Here is a 21,229-nt window from a genome sequence, read left to right as displayed (position 1 = left end):
TAATTTACACTTTCTCCCGTGTCATTATGTGTCATCTCCTTCTCTCCTTGTGATCTGATTTATTGCGGTGGGATTGGTTCACCCTTTGCCTGAGAAAACAGCGTATACCCCAGCACTGAAGACTGGCAGCGGGATGACAAATAGGTTTGGGTGATGGACTCTGACCCTCTTCAGACCTTTCAGCCACATTCAGATCACAGCCAAGGCCATCCCAGGCAAGGCTGGGACCTTAGGAACCTGCGAGCCCTGCGAGAACAGCCCTGGGCAGAGGGCAGCTGGAAAGGTTGGGGAGTAAAATTAAAGGTCATAATAACATTTTGAAATATCCTTGGACCTATTTCTCCCTGGAAAGGCTAATAGCAGCCATGACCCATTAATTGCAGTTCAGTGCACCAGCAGGAGGACGGGGCTCCTCTGGGGATGTGGTTCTCAAGGTGCCTGTGTCAGAGGCAGCACTGAGGGGAGCAGGACTTGGTTTAGACCAAAATCACAATGATGATGATTTTGTCCCATCCTACGTGTCCAAGAGCACAGATTTCTCACTGGAGCCAGGGGCAGCACTGTGAGCTGCAGCCTGGGACACTGCTGGGTGCCAGCACTTCCATCAGCAGGCACGGGTGCTCCCTTTGGCAGGGCATGGAGTGGAGACAAGAGATGACCTGAGAGCTGGGGAACTTTGTTACCCTCTCACTTCAAGCAGTTTTCTCTTGCTTGTTGAACGAGCACCTGTGATGGGTCAGAGCTGACGTTTGACTTCCCTCACAATAATGGCACAAGACGGGCCGAGACACCACGAGGGCAGCTCAGCACAGTCTCACCTTCTCCAGTGCTTCTCTCCCATCTCCCACCTCCAGGACAAAAGCCACCTGCGGTCACACACCACCCAGCATGGATGTTGTGAGCTTTGCTTGACAGCTACACTGATTTTTTTCCCGAGCTGGAAAGTGTGTACCTCTGGAACCTGCCCATGAGCCGCCAGGAGGGAGGGATGTGGCTCCTGCGTGGAGCTGAGTCGAAGGTGCACGGAGCTCTGCTGCCCTGGGAAACATCTCTCTGCTCCACAGCCTTTATCAAAGAGATGGAAACTTGTCATATTCTTTTTGCAACAATATCTGACATTATCCAAGCAATTTGCCTTTGGTGTGTTTCCAGAAATAGTTAGGCCTACAGTAGACAGGGGTGACATCTGGATGCATTACTGTTGAGTTCAGAAACATGCAGTAAACAAGACAGGATCTATTGTTTAAAGGTTATTTCAAAAGGCTCCCAGCAAGTTGTCTGGCCGTGCAATGGGGAAAGCTTTAATGGCACGGTGATAATTGCCTTTTTCTGAAGGACATTTTAGAGGAAAGTGACCAGAAAGCCAAAAGAAAGTCTCAGCCTGTCCTCGCCAGGTCAGGGACCTGATCCAACCTGAAAACTGGGAGAGGTTTTCTCCTTACTTCAGTGCTGGCTGGATCAAGCCCGGGAAATGCGTGGCTGGCTGTGGGAAGAGGAGGCTGGGGGGCAGAGATGGGGGATGCAGGGGAGATCACCAGCGGCTCAGCAATAAAAAAAGTCTCAGATCAGCATAATAGGGCAGCAGGATTCACATCAGCAGGGAGGGCGAGAGAAAGAGCCCTCCCCGAGGCTCTGAGAAGAAAATAAATGTCATTAGCAATGGATAAAGCAACCGCCTCTGAGCACCTGAGCCGAGGGTGGGAGGCTGTGCAGGGAGAGGGGGGCTGGCGAGGGCTGCCAGCGCTCGGAGCCTCAGTGAGGCCACAGCAGGAGCCACTCTGCAGCCCACGTCTTTATTCGTCATGTCCCTGTTCGGTTAATAGCCTGCTCATTAAGAAAAGAAAAAGGAGGGCAAGTGAATTCCTGGCAGAAGCCAAGTGCCAGCCATCCTCCCCTTCCCTCGCCCAGGTGACAAGGATGCTGCTCACGTGGCAGAAGGGAAGAGATGTGGCTCTGCTGTCACTCACACACCTGCAAGTGCCCCTGGCAGGATACACTGCTGGCCGCTCACCTCAGCCCCGGGGCAGGCAGGACTAATGCTCACTGATAATTTCATGCCCCTTCGAGAGCCCTGATGGGGAGGAAATCGTGTCGTGGTCTCACATATCTTTGTTTGCTTCTGTGTTTCTCTGAGAGGGCAGCGGGAGTGAGCGAGTGGAGCTGACTGGAGCACTCTGCCTGCAGCGGGACCATCCCATCCCAGGCACCGGCTCCAGCCCTCCTCTGCCTCATCCAGTGCTGCCATGAGGTTGTGTCAGTGCTGCAGAGAGAGTCAGTGCTGGTGGAGAGCTGTTCAGAGCCGTTTGGAGCTGTTCAGATCCCACACCCCCAGCCTGCCGCTCCATCCCTGCCTTTTCCCTTCTGTTCACCCACCAGTGCTCCAGTCCTGCCCTCCTCCTCCACAGCCCCATCCTCTTCTTCCTTCCTTTCCGAGATACCATTCACAGAAAACTTCCGTGGTGAGACAACCGTCGGAAACTGCCAGCCTGGAAAATAGGCTTTGGGGGAAAAGCCTGTCTTTTTTTTTTCCTTTGAATTGTTACTAAAGTCCAGCTTAGGCTCTTCCAAGGCTGCACTGGTTGGCTTCTCTTGGGCAGGGGATAAAGGGGATGATCTTGCTCGGCGGGGGGATGGAGCCCTCCACACCACCAGCTTCAGGTCTGGCTTTGAGGCCACGCTGTGGCTTTGCTCTGGGTACAAGTTCATCAAAGGGTCTGAGCCGCAGAAGCTCATAAGCTCTTTATATAGGGGGAGTTGTAAGCAGTGGGCACACCACACAGCTGGGATTTCCTTCCCTTCTGCTGGAGGGGACTCGTAGCAAACTGGGAGGAAAAGTCCTCCGTGGTTTCATTTTTTCCTGTGCAGGTGGTCCCTTGTTCCTCGGCTGCCTGAAAATCTAGGCTGGACCATAATGGACAAGAGTGGCCTCTTGTAGCACTGCCTGCTGTCTTGTACCCACAGAGGTACCAGGCATCAGGCAAAGCCAGTTCCTCTCTTTACTCATGGAGAATTTGGGATTAAAGGGGAAAATACATCAGTATAAATGCCAGAAAAGTGGCTGCCAGGGAAAGATAAATACCCAGATTTCCGGGTGATGTGGCTGCTTTGAAACCCTCTGGGGACCACCACAGCCTTGTGATGGCTTCGTTGTCTCCCCCAACCTCTCCCCTGCTCGGGTCACTTCAGCTGCAGTGGATCAAAATGCCTCAAGATTCAAAGACTCTTAAACTGGCACAGATCAGAGCAAAGAGATGCCGTGGACTTTGTTGTAGAAGATGATACACAGGCTCCACCGAGGCTGGAATTTGCTGTGATGCTGCGGGAGCGCGCCCGGAGCGAGAGGGATTTCACAGGGAAGCACCAGACCAGTCCCCAAAGCAGCTGTGCTACAGAGAATCACAGCTCTGCTAAAACATCACTTTACAGGCACCGTTTCCTGTGAGAAAAATAACTTACCTGCAAATAGCTTTGCTCATTTTTGTTCCCAATATTCCACCTTGGCTCCTCTGGGATGTCTGGGGTTTTTTTTCCCTAGGCAATAATACAGTATTTTCCGAGGTGACCAGCAGGGACAGTGCAATCCCAGTTCAGAGCTCCTCGTCGGAAACCCGCGTTTGCTTCCCGATTTGAGCAGAGGGTGTTGCTTGGGCTTTGCCGTGCGCTTTACATCTGAATTCCCTTCGCTCTCAGTGTGGGTTTGGTTTAGGATCTGTCATGGGCCCTCCCACCTGAGTTTTGGCAAGCCATTAGCTCTCTCCTTTAGCTGTCGCCTGCCTTCGTAGCCAGGTGACAGGTTGTGCAGTGCAGGGAGGCTCTCCCTGACGGTGTCTGCCTGCATCATCCCTGCAGGCAGCGATGCTCCTTCTGCCTCCTGGTTTCCCACCCTGGCACCCACAGAACAACAGCGTGCACGTTGCCACTCTTCACTTAACAAAATATACATGAGTTACATAGCAAAACAGGATGCATTTTGTGGCAATCCAAGCTAAACTCTTTCCTGGGGAGAAAATACAATATTTGGAGGCTCAGCTTTGAGCAAGCAATGAGGTGTCCTGGCTGCAGGAGGGTGGCAGAGGAAATGCATGGCCTCACTGCTGGGGACCTCAAGCAGGGATTTACACAGATGCAATTTGTAAGGCTCTCATGTGGAAGGGAAAGGAGGTGTCTTGGTCTGGTTAGTGTCTCCTGCTGGGTAGCTAAGCCCTGGAAAGATTAGCAGTGGGATACGGGGAAAAAAGTCCTGCAGTGAGAGTGGGAGCAGAGTTGGGAGGAGAAGGATAACAAGTGTTGATTTGCGTTTGTTGTTAGGCAAATTTTGTGAGTTTATTGTTATATTACACAAAGGAGGTGCTGGGGTAATAATTCAGACTTATGGCTGTCCTGTGGGTTTGCTTTGTGACTCTTTTCCTTGTGCAAACAGCGACAGGCACAAAGCTGTGTGGTTCTGCCACTGCCTGTGGCTGCAGCTCTGCTTTAAAGGTGTTTCTCCAGGTGACATCCCTGATCCAGCCGTCACCAAGGCCGTTTTCTTACTGATTGTGACAGAGTTGAAGGTGTATCTGGAGCAGGGTATGTGCTCATGGCTGCAGGTTGGACTTGGTGACCTTTAAAGGTCCCTTCCCACTCAAACCATTCTGTAATTCCAAAGGCAGCTCAGGTCTGCAGCACTGGGTGCTGACATCACTGAGCTTGCTCTGGCTCAGACAGGAGCTCTCAGGGCACTTCTCTTTGCAGGGGAGACCTGGTGTTATCCAGGTTGCCCAGAGAAGCTGTGGCTGCCCCATCCTGGAAGTGTCCAAGGCCAGGTTGGACAGGGCTTGGAGCAACCTGGGCTAGTGGAAGGTGTCCCTGCCCATGGCAGGGTGTGGAATAAGGTGGGCTTTAATGTCCCTTCCAACCCAAAGCATTCTGTGATTCTATGATTCTGTGATCCTCTGTGGCCAGCACTGGATGGGACATCCCGTGGGCAGGCATAGCCCCCCGAGATAAGGACAAGCACAATTAATATTAGACAGTTCCATATTCTTTTTTTTTTCTGATTTGCAACAGTTCAGCATTACTGTTTTCTCAAGAGTTATTCCTGATTCTCACAGCAGCTCGTGGGAGAAGATTCAGCCTACAGAAAGTGGGGTTTTCTTAGTTGCACCTATTTTCCCTTGTGTTTCTGGCATCACATCTTTGTTTATGTTGTATTTTTAAATAAAACAACACAGGTTACAAGAGTGTGATACTGGTTTCCGAGAAACCAAGCACAGATCTTACTTGTTTTCTTCATACCTTTGTAAATGTTACATATTGTTGAATGTTCAGATTGGCAGACAAAGGATTGGTCTTTAAAACACTGTCTGACTTAATTGGTAGTAAATATAAAGCATGAATATTGCTAGGCTATGGCAGAACTGTTAACTGCAGAGGATTAGGGTTGCTCAGCCTCAGAAATGTGTAACACTGGCACGCTGCTGCTGTATTTTTGCTCAAAAAGAGAAGATTTCCAAAAATTAATACAGATGAGAACGTTTGCCAGAACCAGTAACGAGAAGGGCTTTGTTTGATACGGCTGTTAACATTGCCTCATAACCTGAATATCACAATCCTGTGCATTTTCGTGCTAATCCTAATTAAACCATCCAGAAGCAGAACTGAAGCATCCTGTGATCACAGCAGAAATTCCTGGGCTCCCTTGAGCTCCCACTCTCTCCACTGTCAAGCCCAGGAGCAGTGGTAGCCAGGTTGGAGGGTGTTTTATTAAACAGGCCCATGGTTCTGGACAGCAGTGAATGTATTCCTAATTCCCAGAGGAGACCTGTCATCTGTTGAACCTTCCAGGGGGAATCTCCTGCGGGCACAGCTCCATCACGCTTTTTGGGAGGCCCTTCTCTGCCGAGGGGCACTCCCAGGCACTGGGCAGGGAAGATGCTCACATTTACAGGTCTAGGTTTGTAAGGCTCAAACTTCAGGTTTTCCTGGTTTACCATTGAGGTGAGATGTTAATGAAGGGCTCCATGGGGTAGGGTGATGCCTGGAGAGCTCAGAAAATCAGAGTGGGTTCAGTGAAAGTTTTTGTTGATTTGGCTGTGGGCTTCCAGTTCATCCCAGTTCAGCTCAGAAAATCAGCATTGCTTCAGTGAAAGGTTTTGCTAATTTGGTTGTGGGCTCCCAGTTCACCACATTATCTCTGTTATTTAACACCAGAACGTTCCTAGTTCCCAATGAGCTCTAGCAAGTGTGTGCAAGTGAAGTGAGCTCACCATGCCAGCGAAGGAAGCTGAAATCCAGCTGGGATTTGGAGGTGGAGTGGGGCATCGCTCAGGAGTGTGAGTCTCCTGCTTTGCAGGATGGATGGAGGCATTTCTGTGTGCTCGTCTCTCGGGTTTACAAGATCTGACTCCCCCCAGGGCTGCTGTGGGTGCCTTGCCCTGTCTGCAGCAAGGCTCAGGGGGTGATTCAGAGCACCGGTCTGAGGCTTGGCTTTCAAAGACAAGATACTTGGCATTTTCTGGTCCTCTGAGGTGCTGCCACTCAGGCACTATTTGAGCAAGGAAGGGAGAAGCTGCAGCCTGCCTGGGGAGCTGCCAGCACTGATGAGAAGCTGGGGAGGGCAGGTGGGAGCTCCCAGCCTCCCATCCTCATCTACCTCAGTTTTCCATGTGTTGGTGCCGGCAGCAGCGTCACTTTGGCTCCTTGGGGTGGCAAGGAGGTGGCAGATGTGGAGCATGAGCCACCACCTCGCTCTCAAGGGCCTCTCCAGCATCAAGGAGTCATTTCAAAGGCAGGGGAGGTGTCATCCCAGTGCTGACGATAGGCAAAAAGATCCATCACGTGTGTTTTGATTTCTGAGAGATGCTGTCCCTGAGAACAGTCGATATTTCAAACATCTGATGCCAGCAGCTCGGTGAATCCTACATGGGTTTGAGCAGAGCAATTCGTGTGAAGGTTTTTCTCAGTTTCTTTATTCACCTAATGAGGGTGTTCAGCTGAGCTGTGCGAGTTCCTTTTATCTTTCCGGCTTTTTCACTTATGATTTTGTTGTCGTGGGGTGTGTTTTTTTTCCCTCCAAGTTAAATTTTTCCCTCTCTCGTCTCCCAGGAAAAGCTGTAGCAAAATTAAGGTGAGGAAAAAAAGGAAAATTTGCTGGAACTGCTTCATGGTGAGTTGCCAGAATATGGAAATTACCCTCTCAGACGGTCTCTTTTAATTCCCCTGATGCAGCAATGATAAATCCTTATTAAAAAAGATAACATAAGGAGATTTTACTGCCTGCAGAAAAATTCCAGGTTGCAAACAGTGAGGAAGCCCATCACCCTCTTGTTCATGATCCCTGGAAGTGTTCAAGGAGAGGCTGGATGGGGCTTGGAGTGACCTGGTCTAGTGAAAGGTGTCCCTGCCCATGGCAGGGGGGTAGAATGAGATGGTCTTTAAGGTCCCTTTCAACCCAAACCATCCTGTGATCCTGTGATCAGAGCAACTGCCACGAGCCCTGAGTGTGTGATGTTACATTGTACAAGACATGGATCTGGAGCCAGGCAAGCCTCACATCCCCAGGTGCTCTGGGCAGTGGCTCTGCATCGGCAGCAGCTCTAAATCTCTGCAGATTCACTGCCTGCACCACCTCCCCATCTCCCTGAAGTCCAGCCCTGGGAGCACCACGCAGACAGGAATTTAAATGAAGTGGTTTTTAGCCTCTGACCAGGTCACTCACTGTGTCACTCACTGTGCTGGTGAGAGGGGCTCCTTCCCTCCCCATCTGCAAGTGCAGCTCATGCCCCAAGACAGGCAGGGCAGGGAGTTTGTGCCAACGGCCACCTCACATGCCAGTCCTTAACATTTATGTGTTATTTCCAAAATCCCCGAGCTCCCTCTCTCCTCTTCTCTTCTTTATTCATGCACCATGCTGCCTTGCTGGGCAGGAGTGGGAAAAACACTCTGCTCGTGTCTCATTACACGGGTTGAAGCGGAGCCTTTGCCAGAGCGATGTAAAGCTGTAGCTATGGAAACTCCCTACCCCTTTTTCTGATTTTTTTTCCTAAGACAGCAACGTATATCTCTTTGGAGATCCCAAGCAGGGCTGCTCGGTGCCTGCAGCACCCAGGGAGTCCCCTGGTGTCACGCTGCAGCAGCAGCTGGAAGCACAGAGCCAGGTCACACTGCAGGGAGTCTGATTCCCAAGGGCAGAGGAGGGGGATTGATGAGGAATAAGTGGGTTGCATGGAAAGCCAGAGGCCAGGGCAGCTCAGAGATGCTGGGGGGGGACAGCATGAGTATCACAAGCCATCAGCCACCCACCCACAGCCGGGGGGTGGTGGGAGTGGGCAAGGACAGAGGGGTGCTGGTTCCCATCCTGCATGTGATGATGGCTGGATGGAGGGTGTCTCTGGAGCTCTCAGGCTGCTGCATTTAATGAGCACCAAGGAGCTCCCTGCTGCCTCCACCCCTGCCTGGAATCCTGAGCAAAGGAGGGCAGGGTGTGCAGCTCGCAAAGACTTTAATCTGCTGAGGATCTTCCTGTCCCACGGAGCTGTGTTCATACCTCTTGGAAATGCAAAGCTGTTGGATTTACTGCTTACTGGAAATGTACACTGTACGTGCCCTTCCTCCCCCACCCTGATCGATGGCTCATCTGGGGCTCAGGATCGATGGCTCATCCACCTCTCAGGACATCACGGGGCCACCAGGTCAGGTGTGAGGACTAATCCTTCCCAACTACCAGTGCAGGGGGTGGTAGGAGCATGGAGCTGCTCTCAGCTCACTGCTCATCCAGTGCCTGGCCTAGGGGAAGCCGCTCAGTCTGGAAGTGGGCTGATATTTGACAGATTTCAAGCAATCTGGCTTCAAAAGCAGAGCCTTAACCAGCCCAGGACTCTGTTCCCACGTCTGTAAAATGGGTATTGGCGTAGCAACACTTTCTCTCTCAGGCATGGTGCTGCCAGAGCTGGAGAGCCAGAGGTCCTGGGATGAACCAGGGCTTTAGCTGGGATGTGCACGGAGGCTGAACGTGCAGCTGGGGCTGGCTGCCGGCACAGGGGTCTGGGTGGCTTCGTGCCTGCCCGAGGCAGAGGCTAAAAGGTGCAAACACAAGCTCTGAAGCATGTAGTGTTTCTATTAGCACAGGGCTGAATGGCAGCAGAGATGACTCAGTCCATGCCTTCCCACAAGAATGATTCTCCATGCAGACACCTCTGCATGGCCAGAGCCACAAATCCCGGGAGCTAAAGCTGTGGGAGTCACAGTGAGAGCTGCTGCTTCTGCTGCTCTGTATGGCCATCAGGGGGTACCAGGACCTTGTTATCCCTCTGTGCAGTGTCTCTGGGCTGTAAAAGCCTTGTTCCCAGGATAAGTTGAGGATGAAGGTGCTGAACCCATCCCAGCTGCTGTGCCGGTGCCCCTGGGACCAGGAGGCAGCTCCAGCTCCCAGCCAGGGCTGTAAATGGCCAAAGAGCTCAGCAGGTGACTGTGTGAATCTCTTCCCATCCTCATCCCCCAGCAGTCCCGTATGAGCCATGAAACCCTATTCTTGAGACATTTGCTGGGAGATGGGACAGCAGGAAGGCTGCTGGGAGCTATTGGTGTAAGGAACCAGCTCTCATGGAGCTCTTGGGGCAACAACATCTGCTTCAACCTGAAACCACCAGGTTTTCAACCTGAAGATCTTTCAAAATCCAGGTGAATGGAGCAATTCTAGAAAGAGGTGCTCTTTCAGAAAGACAAATTCCTCTTTTTTTTCCCATAATTGCATAATTTCTGCGTCATTTTCTGATCAAGCCTTTTGATCTTTCTGACTGTGCCTTGCTGGGGGGCTGCAGTCAGCTCTCCTGTGGGATGGTGATGGAGAGGGAGCACTGCCTGTTCAGTGAACTGGGCAGCAAAAAATACTGATCAGGAGTAAGATTTATTATTAGTTCTCAGTATGCTAACCCAAGCTTTTCAGGTTGCATGGGGACATTTTCAGGATGCAAAACTGCCCTGCTGGGAAAGACCCTGGGGTGCTCCCCACTCTCTGACTTCTTCCCAGCTCAGCGGTGATTGCAGTAGCTTATCCCAAGCTGCTAATTCCAAAACCTGCTCTCTCTAATGTTAATATCTCAGGATGACTAAACCATAACTCAAGAGGCGATTAAACGATGCAGGGTGGAAAGACAGCACATCTTTCTTTTTTTTTTTTTTTTTTTTTTAATAGTTTAGACTCTGTGTGTGTGTGTTTGGGATTATGGTCTGCTTTCCAGCTGATTTATGGAAATAATTCCTGGTACTTAAGCAGAGTATGATTGTATGGGCAAGGAAAGGTGGGACTGGGGAGGGTAAAACCCTCTGGTGTGGTTTGACTGCAGCTCTCAAATCCTGACAGAGACTGGCTGCTTGTGAGCTCCCACTGTGGCAACTCACCATGTGCAGGGTCAGACCTGGAGGCAAGTCCATCACTTCTGTACCAGTTCCTCCCTTGGGCCTGTTTTTTGGGTTTACCTCCCCTGGACTGGTGCCAGCACAGGGCTGGTGTGCAGGGATGCACTGCTGGTCAACACTCAGTCACCAGCATCCCTCTTGATGTCTCCAAAATCCCTGCTGATGCGTTTAGGATGTGGCTGCAAAGTTTCACTGAGGGTCAGAGGGGCAGAGCAGGGTGAACACACCCTGCTTTATTCCTGGCCATGCTGAAGTGTCCACAGTCACATTCCCTAGTCCCTTTGGAATGAAGATAGCAGTGCCTTCAGCATGGCCACAGAGGCACTGGAAGGGGACATTCCCAAGGGCAGCACACATCCAGGTGATTCAGCATTCCTCCCATCCCTCCCCAGCGGCACCGCTGCTCTCCTTTTAGCATCTGCAGTCATTTAAATTCCTGCCTGGCATTGTGCTTAGTAAGCCTTAATGCCACCTTGATGAGCTGTGCAAATATTATTTTTCCTGAGGCGTGATTTGGTTGTACTAAATGCCATTATTGCCTCATTACTGCAGAGCACACATTCCCTCGCACGCGCTGCCGGGGCAGGGATCCCCCGGATCGATGCTCTTTGAAAGGAGCCTGCTTAAGTGTGCTGGAAATTCAGACTAAGGGCTAATCTCTGCTTTAAAAACTGGCAATGGTAATTGGTGGGAGAGGATCCCTGATTGTTCCATGAACTGCTGCTTTTTTTTAAGCTTTGGGAATACCCAAATTCGGAGTGGCTGTTACTGTGTGATGTATCTCCCAAGTAGCCTGAGCATTTTCTGCTGGGGTTTTGTGTTAATGAGCTGTTCATATACAGGAATACAGCCTGGCTGTTCTGGCAGGTGGTGAGGGTCGCACTAGATGACCTTTAAAGGTCCCTTTGACCCAAAATGTTCTATGGTGGTATGTCAGCACCATCACTAGCAGAGACACCTGCAGGGATGCATATACAGTGTGTCTTTGGAAAAAGCTTGTACAACCAGGAGTTGTTGGGCTGCCATGTAATATTTAACGAAACACTTTGAATTGTAGAATTCTGGGATTTAATTATGTATAACACCATTTTTATATGTGGTTATATTGAATTATAATGAGAGCAGACAGAAGGAGCAGTTCACTGTGACCTGTTTCTTATCTCAGCACTACTCTCAGAACACTGAGGGAGGTTTTCTGAATGTAAAGGGCTGAGATGAGAACAGACAGAGAGGAGAGGAACAGTCCATGGCTGCTCCAGTCTCCTGGAGGAGTATATTGTGGGTTATGACTGATGCAAATATGAGAGATATATCCCCATATCATCCCTATGCCCATCTGCATGAGCCTGATGTACCTCCAGCCTTAGTCTCACTGCCAGGGCACTAAAACCTTTCCACAGCTATGGTGTTGTCCTTCTGTCCTCATCCATTCCCAGGCTCTCTGTGAGCCCTGATACCCAGCACATCCTGCCCAAGCTGCTGTCCCAGCCCTGCCCAAGCTGTGCTGGGATCCCTGTGTCCGGGATCCTGTTCTGCAGAGCTCAGCACTATTCCAGCATTGTCCTGCCTGATAAATAATTGATCAGGCACTGGGTATAGGTTGCCTTTGAAATATGTTGTTTCTGGCCTGGACATCAGTGGGAACTGAAGTATCGGGGTCTGTCCCAGTGGCAGGAGGGCTGAGGGGTGATGTAGGGGACAGTCACAGGGGTCACTGTGGGCTGAGCTGTGAGTTACCTCTGTACCAGTATCAGTGACCTCTGTAGTTGGCTTCAAACCAGGGAAGGGCTCTTAAGGCCACCAGAAAGGGACATGGCATTTCAGATGGGTAGGAAATGTTTTGTTCCCTGCTCTGGTTTGTTGTTTAAAAGCCCACAGCAGCCCTACAGGCATCTCCCAGCTGGTGGAGCCCTCTCCCACATGCCACAGACTTGGAAAAATCACTTTTATTCGAGAGACAATCAACAGTGGTGCAATCCCCTGTTTTCAGGATAGGGAAAGCCCCTCCTGAGTGCAGGAGCTGCTCTGCAAAGGGTTGGTGTCCAAGCACAGATGGGATGAGCATGGTCCTGGTGGGTGCAGGTGGGAATATGGGGCTGCTGGGACCTCTGATCCATCTCCAGCACCCACAAGGACCTCTCTGCTGTGGATGAGCCTGGGAATTTGTGAGCAGCGCTCTCCAAACAGGGCACAGCAGGGAGTGAAGTGCCCTCTGCTCATAAAATATTCAGAAGTCCTTGGAGTGTGGAGTGCCTGGACATAGGGGGGTTCCCATGGGGAAAGCACTTGTGCTGAGATGGGGAAGCATGGAATGATGAGGTGTCCCACCTTGTCCTTGTGTCGAGGAGTACTCAGGTGATCCTGTCGAAGATGGATCTGCAGTCACCAAGCCCCCACCTGCCCTTCCCCAGCCCACCCGCAGCCAAGCCTGGCTGTTTAAATCCCTGCTGCCTGCACAGAGCATCGGCCCCCAGGCCAGGAATGCTGCCGTCAGGAGGAGAGAGGAAGCAAACAGGAGTGATGCAGGCCTTCTGCTTAAAGTGTTTTTCATATGGAAAGCCACGTTCTCTGCCTGTGTTTCTGGCAGCTGCCCTGTCCGCTGGCTCCGTCAGTGCGAAGTCCTCTGCTGGCACATTGCCCGGCCATTCCCAGAGCCCAGCTCTTATTCATTGACTGGGTAGGATTACAGGAACTGGGGGAAATGCAGAAGTGAGGCCGTATTTGCCACCAAACTGGGTTTGGCTCCCGGCTTATTTGCTGCTTTCCCACTTCCCAGGGCCGCTGGAAGTGACTTTCCTTCACGCTGATGTTCTCCAGGGTTTGTCCACGGGCAGAGCTGTGACACTTCCATGGCACTGAGGGGGGCAGCAGGAGTTGCCAGGCTCACCCTAAACTTTACATCATCAAGGGCTCAGATCCAGTCTGCCCTGCCCTGCCCTGAACAGTTTATTACAGGGGGGATTTCTTGTTACTCTGGGCTAAGGTCCTGGGTCCCAAATGCTGCCTGCACCCAGCTCTGAGGCAGAAAGCAGCAAGACTCAGCAGCTTGGGGAAGGGATATCTTGGACAACCAGCATCATTCACATGCTCTCACATTTCCCTGGCCTCTTGCTGAGCTCTTTTCCTTTCTTCTGAAGTGGGGCTTGGTCAGAAGCGCTGGTATCAGGTTTTGTTGCACGTGGATGAGCTGGGAAACGGCTGCATTGCCCACCCAGGGCAAGACCTGCAGAGCTCATGACCCTCCACCACGGAGGGTCAGATTTGTGCTTCCCCCTACACAGCTGCTCTGCTCCCAGTTTCCACACAGGACTTAATCTTCCCAACCTGATCATTCATCCCTCTGTTGAGGTCTCTCCCTTGGGTCTTCTCCCCGGAGCGACCCAACGAGCTGATCCCCCACCAGATGACACTTGGATGAGGGTCAGCCTGGGGGGGCTGTGTCAGGACACAGGGTCTCTCCCCTCCTCGGAGGCCCCCCCGGGTGCTGGAGGACACCCACGCACGGCAGCTTGTCCAAGCACACAGCAGAGCCAGGGATGTGCTAGTGCTGAGCAGAGCCAAGACAGGCAGGATGGTGTTACTTCAGGACACGGCGCTGGCCTCCTCTGCTCCCTGCAAAGGGTGGAATGGGTTTTTTGCCTTTTTCTCCCCTTTTCCTATCCTGGCTGTTTGGAAGTGCAGGGCAGAGCTGATCCTCACCCCCCTGCATGGGACCACCCTTATGAGCAGCAGAACAGTGAGGAGGAGGACTGGGATCTCATGCTGAGGTTTGGACTGAGTGTCCCCCGAGTGTGGGGTGTCTCTGGCTGTCTGTTCATCCCTGTGTGTTTATTATGGTGGGATCTAAGGTCCTGTCTGCTCCAGTGCTGGGTACCAGACAGGAGCAATCCTACCAGCACTGGTGTCTGTGCTGCCAGTTGTCATTTCCTACCTAGTCTGGCTATTTTGTTTAGATCTCCAGCTCCTGGAGTCAGGTGAATAAGGGCAATTCCCAAATTCCATGTTAAATAGAGGGCTGTGGTGCCTCTGGCTGCAGAGGAAGCAGGTCCCAGATCTGCTGGGGGATGCAGGTAGCACTGAGGCAGAACAAGTTATGGACTACAGCTCTTTGCAGGTCAGACACAGACTCCTTGTGCAGGTACAACTTCAGAGGCACCAGCATTCCCTTTTTTTAGTGCTTGCCACGACAGCGTTTCCAGCTGGGCTTTGGAGTGACTGTGTTGCCCTGGGGATCAGAGTAGGGGTGGAATGGGATGGGATGGGATGGGATGGGATGGGATGGGATGGGATGGGATGGGATGGGATGGGATGGGATGGGATAGGTAGAAGCCCCATTCAGTTAAGGGTCTGTCCTGCAGATTGTGGTTAATACCTGTAAATCCTAGAAGTTGGCTTAACCGGGTGCTTAAGGGTCTCTTAAAAAAACCTTGGAGCTGTGTCCTTTTCTATCCCCAGGTCTCCTCCCACAGCTTCAGCAGGCAGGGTCAGGCCAGTGCACATGATCCAGCCGTGCTTGGAGCACTCCAGCACCTGGACCTGGAGCTCAGCATTTTGGAGCCGTGGTTTAGCCGGGTATTAGCTGGAGCCTTTGGACAGGCTGAGCTCAGCCCCCCCAGCTGCTCCAGAGCCTTCCTCCCACGCAGCCCTCCCCAGAGGCACTGGATGCACAGAGCTCTCTGCAGGAGCCAGGCACAGCTGTGAGCAGCCTCTCCCTGCACCGGGCACCCTCGGTGGTCCAGGGGCCATGTTCAAGATGCTGGGGGGGTGACTTCAGATGATTTCTCATCCCACCCCTTTTACCCCTCTGCATTATCAAGTCCCATTCTCTGTTGCTCACGAGAAGCTTCCCCCGGCCCCCTCCAGCCCCTGGGGGGAGCAGAAGCTGATGCAGACCTGGACCTTAGTGAAGATTTCGACCTCAAAGCCACGACCTCATCCATGGCAGGGTCTTGAGGGACCTGCAGGCAAAAGCAAGCACGTGACACAGGATTGTGACCAAAAGCAAACAGCTCATGCAGGAGCAGCCTGTAGCAACCACGCAGTGCCTTTGGTTTGTTGCAGCACAGCCTGTCCTTTGCACTCTGGGAAGGTAAAGCCAGGGAAGGGGGAAGTCTTGCTCAGTGGCTCCCAGTAACCCAAGGGCCACCATCCCCTGTCACCCCACAGCACTGGGGACCATGTTCCTACAGCAAAAGGCTCCTGGGCTGGGGGCAAATAGCCTGTGTGGAGTTAAAATCCTCCTGAAGCCGCTGTCTGGCAGTGATGGAGGATGTGCTGGGGGTTGGATTCGGATGGGGTGGGGGACTGAGGGGGGGTTCAGGCATCCTCAGTATCTGGAGGGCTCCTAATGTTACTGAGGGGCAAGGAAGGAGCCAAGTGAGTGTCTTCTGGGACTGCATCTCTCATGCCTGCGTTCCCAATACCAGGGCTCCTGCATACCTTCTCCAAGACCACAGCAGAGCTGCAAAGCACTTCCTTTTACCAGGATATTTATTGCTAAATATATGAATCTGGGAGCCTGTGGAGCGTGAAATTAGGAACAAATGTAAAAGGGAGGTCTAGACAGGAATTGTTCAGCTTATGGGCCTCCGCATGCTCTGCTTTCCTCCCCCTTTGCATGCTGGAGGGTTTAATGCTTCCAGGTACGCAGCTTTAATCAGAGAAGTATGTCTTGGGAGGGAAAAAAGGGTGAAATGCAAATGGTCTTGCTCTGGAGGGAGCAGTGGCTGTGATGCCACGTCTGGCTGGGCGCAACTGGGCAAGAACCATGAAAATTGGCTCTGTGCAACCCTCACTTGTGCCCCCGGGGTTTAATTAATGGGTGGGAAAGCCGTGGAGCCCTCCCTGGCAGAGCCGTGCCTGCCACCTCCCATAGTGGGCTGGCAAGGAGATGATGATCCTCTCTGATGGGTGCAACGCTGGTCCCTGAGAGGCTGCAGGGCTGAGTCTGGCCACCTCAGAGCCAGGTCCTGTGCCAACCCTGCACACCCTGCCCTTGGCTCCAGGACAGAAGGGATTGCAAATGGGAGCAGCAAAGGACCCACAGATGGGCATTTCTAGCCAGTACCCACTGCAGCCCAAGGAATCAGCTTCTAAATCACTAATGCACTGTTTCCAGTCCTTTCCCATGGCTGTGTTGCTCTCCCTGAGCCTCCTCAGAGCATTTTGCCCAAGGAATGAGGGCAGGATTTGGCCCGGCACTTGCCCTGTGGCCGCTCGGTGTGAGGAGCCGTTCAGCCGTCGGAATAAATTCCCTTCCCTCCTCCCGCTCTCCTCGGCAGCAACATAAAACGTGACACTGCTTTATCCATTCAGCACTCACCCAACTTTAGCAGGACATTAAGCGCCTGAAAATATGGCACAGATTTATTTTCTTTGGAAGCAGGTTAAATCCCTGACAGATACAGTTGCTTTTCCTCGGGTGCTGAAGTAATTTGGGGCTGGGGTGGCTGGTTTTTTGGTTTAACCTGATAGCATGAACTGGAGGCCAGCTTTGTTAAAGCACTTGAAGAGTAGGTGGTCAGGGTTTGATTTCTCTCTTAATTTATGTCTCTTCTCCTGTTCCCAGCCCAACACTTGCAGCACTAAAGGGCTGCTGGAGCTTTAGGTGTGCCAGTGTTAGTGCCGCTGTCTCCAGAGCCCCTGGCAGGTGTGAGCAGGCAGGTACATGTCTCCCCACTATCCTTCCTGTGGCAAAGAGCTGTGTCTTATCCTGCATGGGATGGAGAGGAATTCAAGCCCTCCCATGAGCTCTCAGGGGAGGGATGCTCAGAGCAAGGTCGTGTTGGCGTTGTGGGGCTCGTGCTGCGCGTGATGAACAACGTCCACCCTCTAAGTGAATCCAACAGTGCCAGGAGCAGGGATCTTCCACTGCTACCAGTGCTGTGCCAGCAGATTCCTCCCAGATTCCTCTAAGGGGCATTCCAGGCAGAGAAGGGTGCTGGTGGTACCCCAAAGTGCATGCACAGGACCAAGCTGAGCCACAACGTCTCTATGATGGTCAGTGCACTGTGTCCCAGCCACAGCGTTTGTGAGTGAATAGCTCACCCAGGGCTGTCAAAAACATCATCCTGGGGTGGCCCCAACAGCCCCCCAACACTGGCTTCGTGAAGTGGAGGAGCTTGGTGCCTCAGACACATCCTGTTCCTCAGCTTGCTGCTCCGGGAGGGGAGCATGCCTGTCCCTGCAGTCATTAAGGGCTCACTTAGCAACTCCAGCCATTCCAAATTAAAATATCACATTGTTTTCATGGGGAAAATGGATTATAGGCTCAGAGAAAAATGTGTACAGCTCAGAAATCCTTATTGCAAAGCTCCTTCTCCCATCACCAAAGCTCTCTGCCGCCAGGCAGGAGCCGGGAGGGTGCCACGAGCCTGGGTCAGGTTTTACTTCCCTTGGGTCCCCCCTCCTGTGTGCAGAAGAGCCCCATGTGACCCCAGAGCTACTTCTCACTCAAACTCTCACCCACTTCATGAGGATTCTTTTCCCCCCTCCACATGCAAGGTGGCATTTAAGGGGGAAGGGGACTCCCTGATGACTTCCACAGGTGCCCAGTACCAGGCTCTGGCCTTATCCTGCCCGTCACCTCCCAACTCCTGGTTTCTATCCGCTTGCAGATGGGGGTGAGAGTGGGGTTTGGGGCTCTACAGCCCAGCCCATCACCAGCCTCACCCTATCACCCTGTGCACTCGCTTTTGCAGGCTGTTAATGGAGAAGAGGGCGGATGACAGCCGGGACCGTGGTCATCACAGGTGGAATATTAGCGACTGTCATTTTGCTATGTATCATCGCTGTCCTCTGCTACTGTAGGCTCCAGGTAAGGCTGGGGGGGTGTGACCCCAAAGGGTGCTGCAGCAGAGAGGGGACTCCACCGGTCCTCAGGGCTGGCATGCACAGAGCAGCCCCTCAAGGTCAGGGCGGGGGGGTTTGGGGTGCCAGCTGAGCCATCCCGTTTCAGTATTACTGCTGCAAGAAGGATGAATCCGAGGAGGACGAGGAGGAGCCCGACTTCGCCGTGCACTCCCACATCCCGCCGCTCCACTGCAACCGCAACGTAGTGCTGACCAACGGCCCGTCCCTCTACGCCTCATCCCCCTTCACCAAGAAGCCGACCCCGACCCGGTCTAGCTGCCCCGGCTGCGGCCCCTACGACCCCCCCTACGAGCCCCCCACCTTCTTCCTCCAGGAGCCCCCCGAGGAGCTGCACAACGGGGGCGACCGGGTGAGCTACAAGACGGTGAGCCAGGAGGATCTGGCTCTGCCGGTGAGCGTGTCCAACCTGCAGGCTCTCAACCCCAACCGGCTCTCGGCCATGCGCGAGGCCTTCTCCCGCAGCCGCAGCATCAGCACCGATGTGTGAGGGGCTGGTGTCCCGTAGCACCTCGTCGCACCTGCCGGGGCTCTGAACGGCGGGGAGAACTCGGTGAAGTTGAAGTTCGTGGAAGAGTTCTGAAAAAGAAAAAAAAAAAAGGAAAACAAGTGAATGTATTTCTACCAGGGCTGAACGGCGGCGTGAAGGGGTAGCGAAGCACACCCGAAAGGGGAGCGTGGGGGAGGATGGCTGCGGCTGGGACGTGAGGTTTTCTAGCGCTGCGTCGCATTTTATTTTTTTTCTTTTATAAAGAGGATTTTGATAATGAGCATCCTTTTCTACGGAGCACCCACCCCTCCTCACTGTTCAGCTGGAACGCCGAGGGACGGTGAGGAAATAGTGGGGCACAGGGTTGGCTGCAGAATGGTTCGTGCTGCGAGTCAGCAGCCAGCTGCTGCCGTGATGTGGTGGCCCTGATGTGCACACACATGTGCACACACACACACACAACCCCTCAAAGGTTCTCAAGCTAAGCAGAGCTGCTGTTGCCCACCCTTCTGCCACCCCCTCCTGCAGCGCTCCGTGCTGCAGCCATGGGAGTGTACGTGTGTGTGTGTGCACAGCCCTGCACTATTCCCAGGCCTTCTCACTCCTCAAGTCAGTCATTAATTCCCGAGTGACAGGCACAATCCCCTCAGGGCTGGGATGGCGGGTGAGTGCACAGCCTGCTCCTGCCCCTGGAGATCCTGGAGTGACCTCACAGTTCCCTGATGGAGGGTGCAAACCCATTGCGTTGCCTGGCTATGGGCATAACACACAGCACACTTTTGGATTGAGGAATACCTCTCTGAATAACCCATCCCTTCTCCGAGTAATGCCATAAGCAACTTCTAACTGAGGCTCTGTGTCATCATGTATGTGTCCACCCCAAGCATGCACAGTTTTACATGCATTTATTTGTCTTTTTTAATTTTTTAAAAAATCCGTGACGCTTTTTATCCATCCAGAGATGTGTCAAAACACTTCAGATTTAGGCAAAACCTCCTCTTTAGCATTTTTCATTGAGCCCTTTCCCATGACCGGGCAGCCTGGCTGTGGCACCAGCTCTGTCCCTGCTCCTCCAGCCACGCTGGATCTGGCCAGGGCAGTGCTGGGAGAGCAGCAGGCACAGAGCTGGTCACTGAGTGTGTCTCTCTGCACCAAGCATGCTGTAAAGGAACCCTTTTAGTATTTCAGTGCTTTAGGAGAGGAATTGCACACTGCAGCAACGTCTACGGGGGGACTTGCGCTCCGATCTCTCCTGGCTGTCTCCATTCCTCCCCTCCAACCTCGCCATACTCCCAGTTTGTGTGACAAAAAGCACCCTGTTCCTCCTGGATTATACATTATTCAGGTTAAAAGCATCACGCTGGACCTGGGGACGGCTGGCAGAGGATGGACTGGCTGCACAGAGACTCCAGTGGCCCCAGTGCTGTGCTCCGGGTCAGCTTTCCTTTTTCAGGATGTTACGGGGAGAAACAGCTGTGGCTCCAGCCCCATCGGCTCACAGACACTGTGCTGCAGCCCAGCTGGGTATTTTACTTTTAACCACGAGGGCTTTTAATTCCACAGGAAATCTTTTGAAGTACAAGTCAGTCTTTGCAAATAAGTATCTTCGACTTTCTCGGGGGGTTCTGTTTGGGGTTTGGGGGCGGGGGGCCGGGGTTGGTTTCGTACGTGTTTAATATTCTGGGTTTGGTCCCTGCAGAGCTGCATCCCAGGAGCACGATGCCTCTGCTCCAGAGGGATGCAGCCACTCGGGCCATGCTCCCATGTACAGTTCTCACCGGGGTTTGTTTCCACGCCTTGAGCCCTTTCTCTCCCTGTTTCTCGTGACCGTACTTCTCCTCCCAGCCTTCCTTCCTTTTTTCCCCTTATTTCTTTCCCTTGTAGCTTGGAAACTAAGCAAACGGTTGGCTTTCACTAACCTTCACCTGGTGATCTGTTGTACAGGACTTCGGGGATCTCGGGGAGGGGGGATAGTAAAAAAAGAAATAAAATAAAATTAAAAAAAAATAAATAAATGACTTTGACATGGGTTTTGAGGCTTTTTTTTTGTCCCTGCACCTGCAAACATGGGGTGGTGTTTGCAAAGCTCTCGTGTGGACACAGGAGCTCCCTGCTGCTGAGGGGAACAATGCAGGAGCAGTTGGGGTGCACACCCCAGTGTGGGTGGTGAGCCTTTAGCCTGGCATTGGAGGGTCACACCTGGAGAAACACGGAGCAACAACCCCCCTGGGAACACAGAAAGGCCCTTTTCTTACTGGCACCCTATCAAGTCTCTTTGCTCAGAAGCTCCTGAAGAAACTCTGAAACTTCAGAGCTGCAGTTCCCAAAGCCAGACACACACAATCCTAAAGCAACTCAGAGCAATGGTCCCAAAATCCCCCCCACTGTTGGGACTTTTCCTTGCATCACTGTCCAAACAGCCATGATTCCCCTGACTTCAAGCTGCTCTGCTCTGTTTATAGCCCTGAATCC

The 21,229-nt window shown here is 52.6% G+C and overlaps 1 protein-coding gene across 3 annotated transcripts in view; it reads left to right on the top strand.

Annotated features, from left to right (window-relative positions):
* Nucleotides 1–20,755, top strand: part of FAM163B (family with sequence similarity 163 member B) — a 28,488-nt gene extending 7,733 nt beyond the window's left edge. For all 3 annotated transcript variants that reach the window (XM_027687715.1, XM_027687717.1, XM_027687716.1), the window contains 2 exons: nt 18,099–18,214; nt 18,356–20,755. In XM_027687715.1, the coding sequence (XP_027543516.1) occupies nt 18,122–18,214; nt 18,356–18,757 (495 nt within the window). In that variant the 5' untranslated portion in view covers nt 18,099–18,121 and the 3' untranslated portion in view covers nt 18,758–20,755. The remainder of the gene's footprint in view (nt 1–18,098; nt 18,215–18,355) is intronic.
* Nucleotides 20,756–21,229: the final 474 nt, after the last annotated feature.

This window comes from Neopelma chrysocephalum, unplaced genomic scaffold (genome assembly GCF_003984885.1).
Source record: "Neopelma chrysocephalum unplaced genomic scaffold, ASM398488v2 Primary Assembly neopelma1_74, whole genome shotgun sequence".
Taxonomy (NCBI): Eukaryota; Metazoa; Chordata; class Aves; order Passeriformes; family Pipridae; genus Neopelma; species Neopelma chrysocephalum.
The sequence above is the reverse complement of the archived record's forward strand: the minus strand, read 5'-3'. Positions and strand labels throughout refer to the sequence as shown.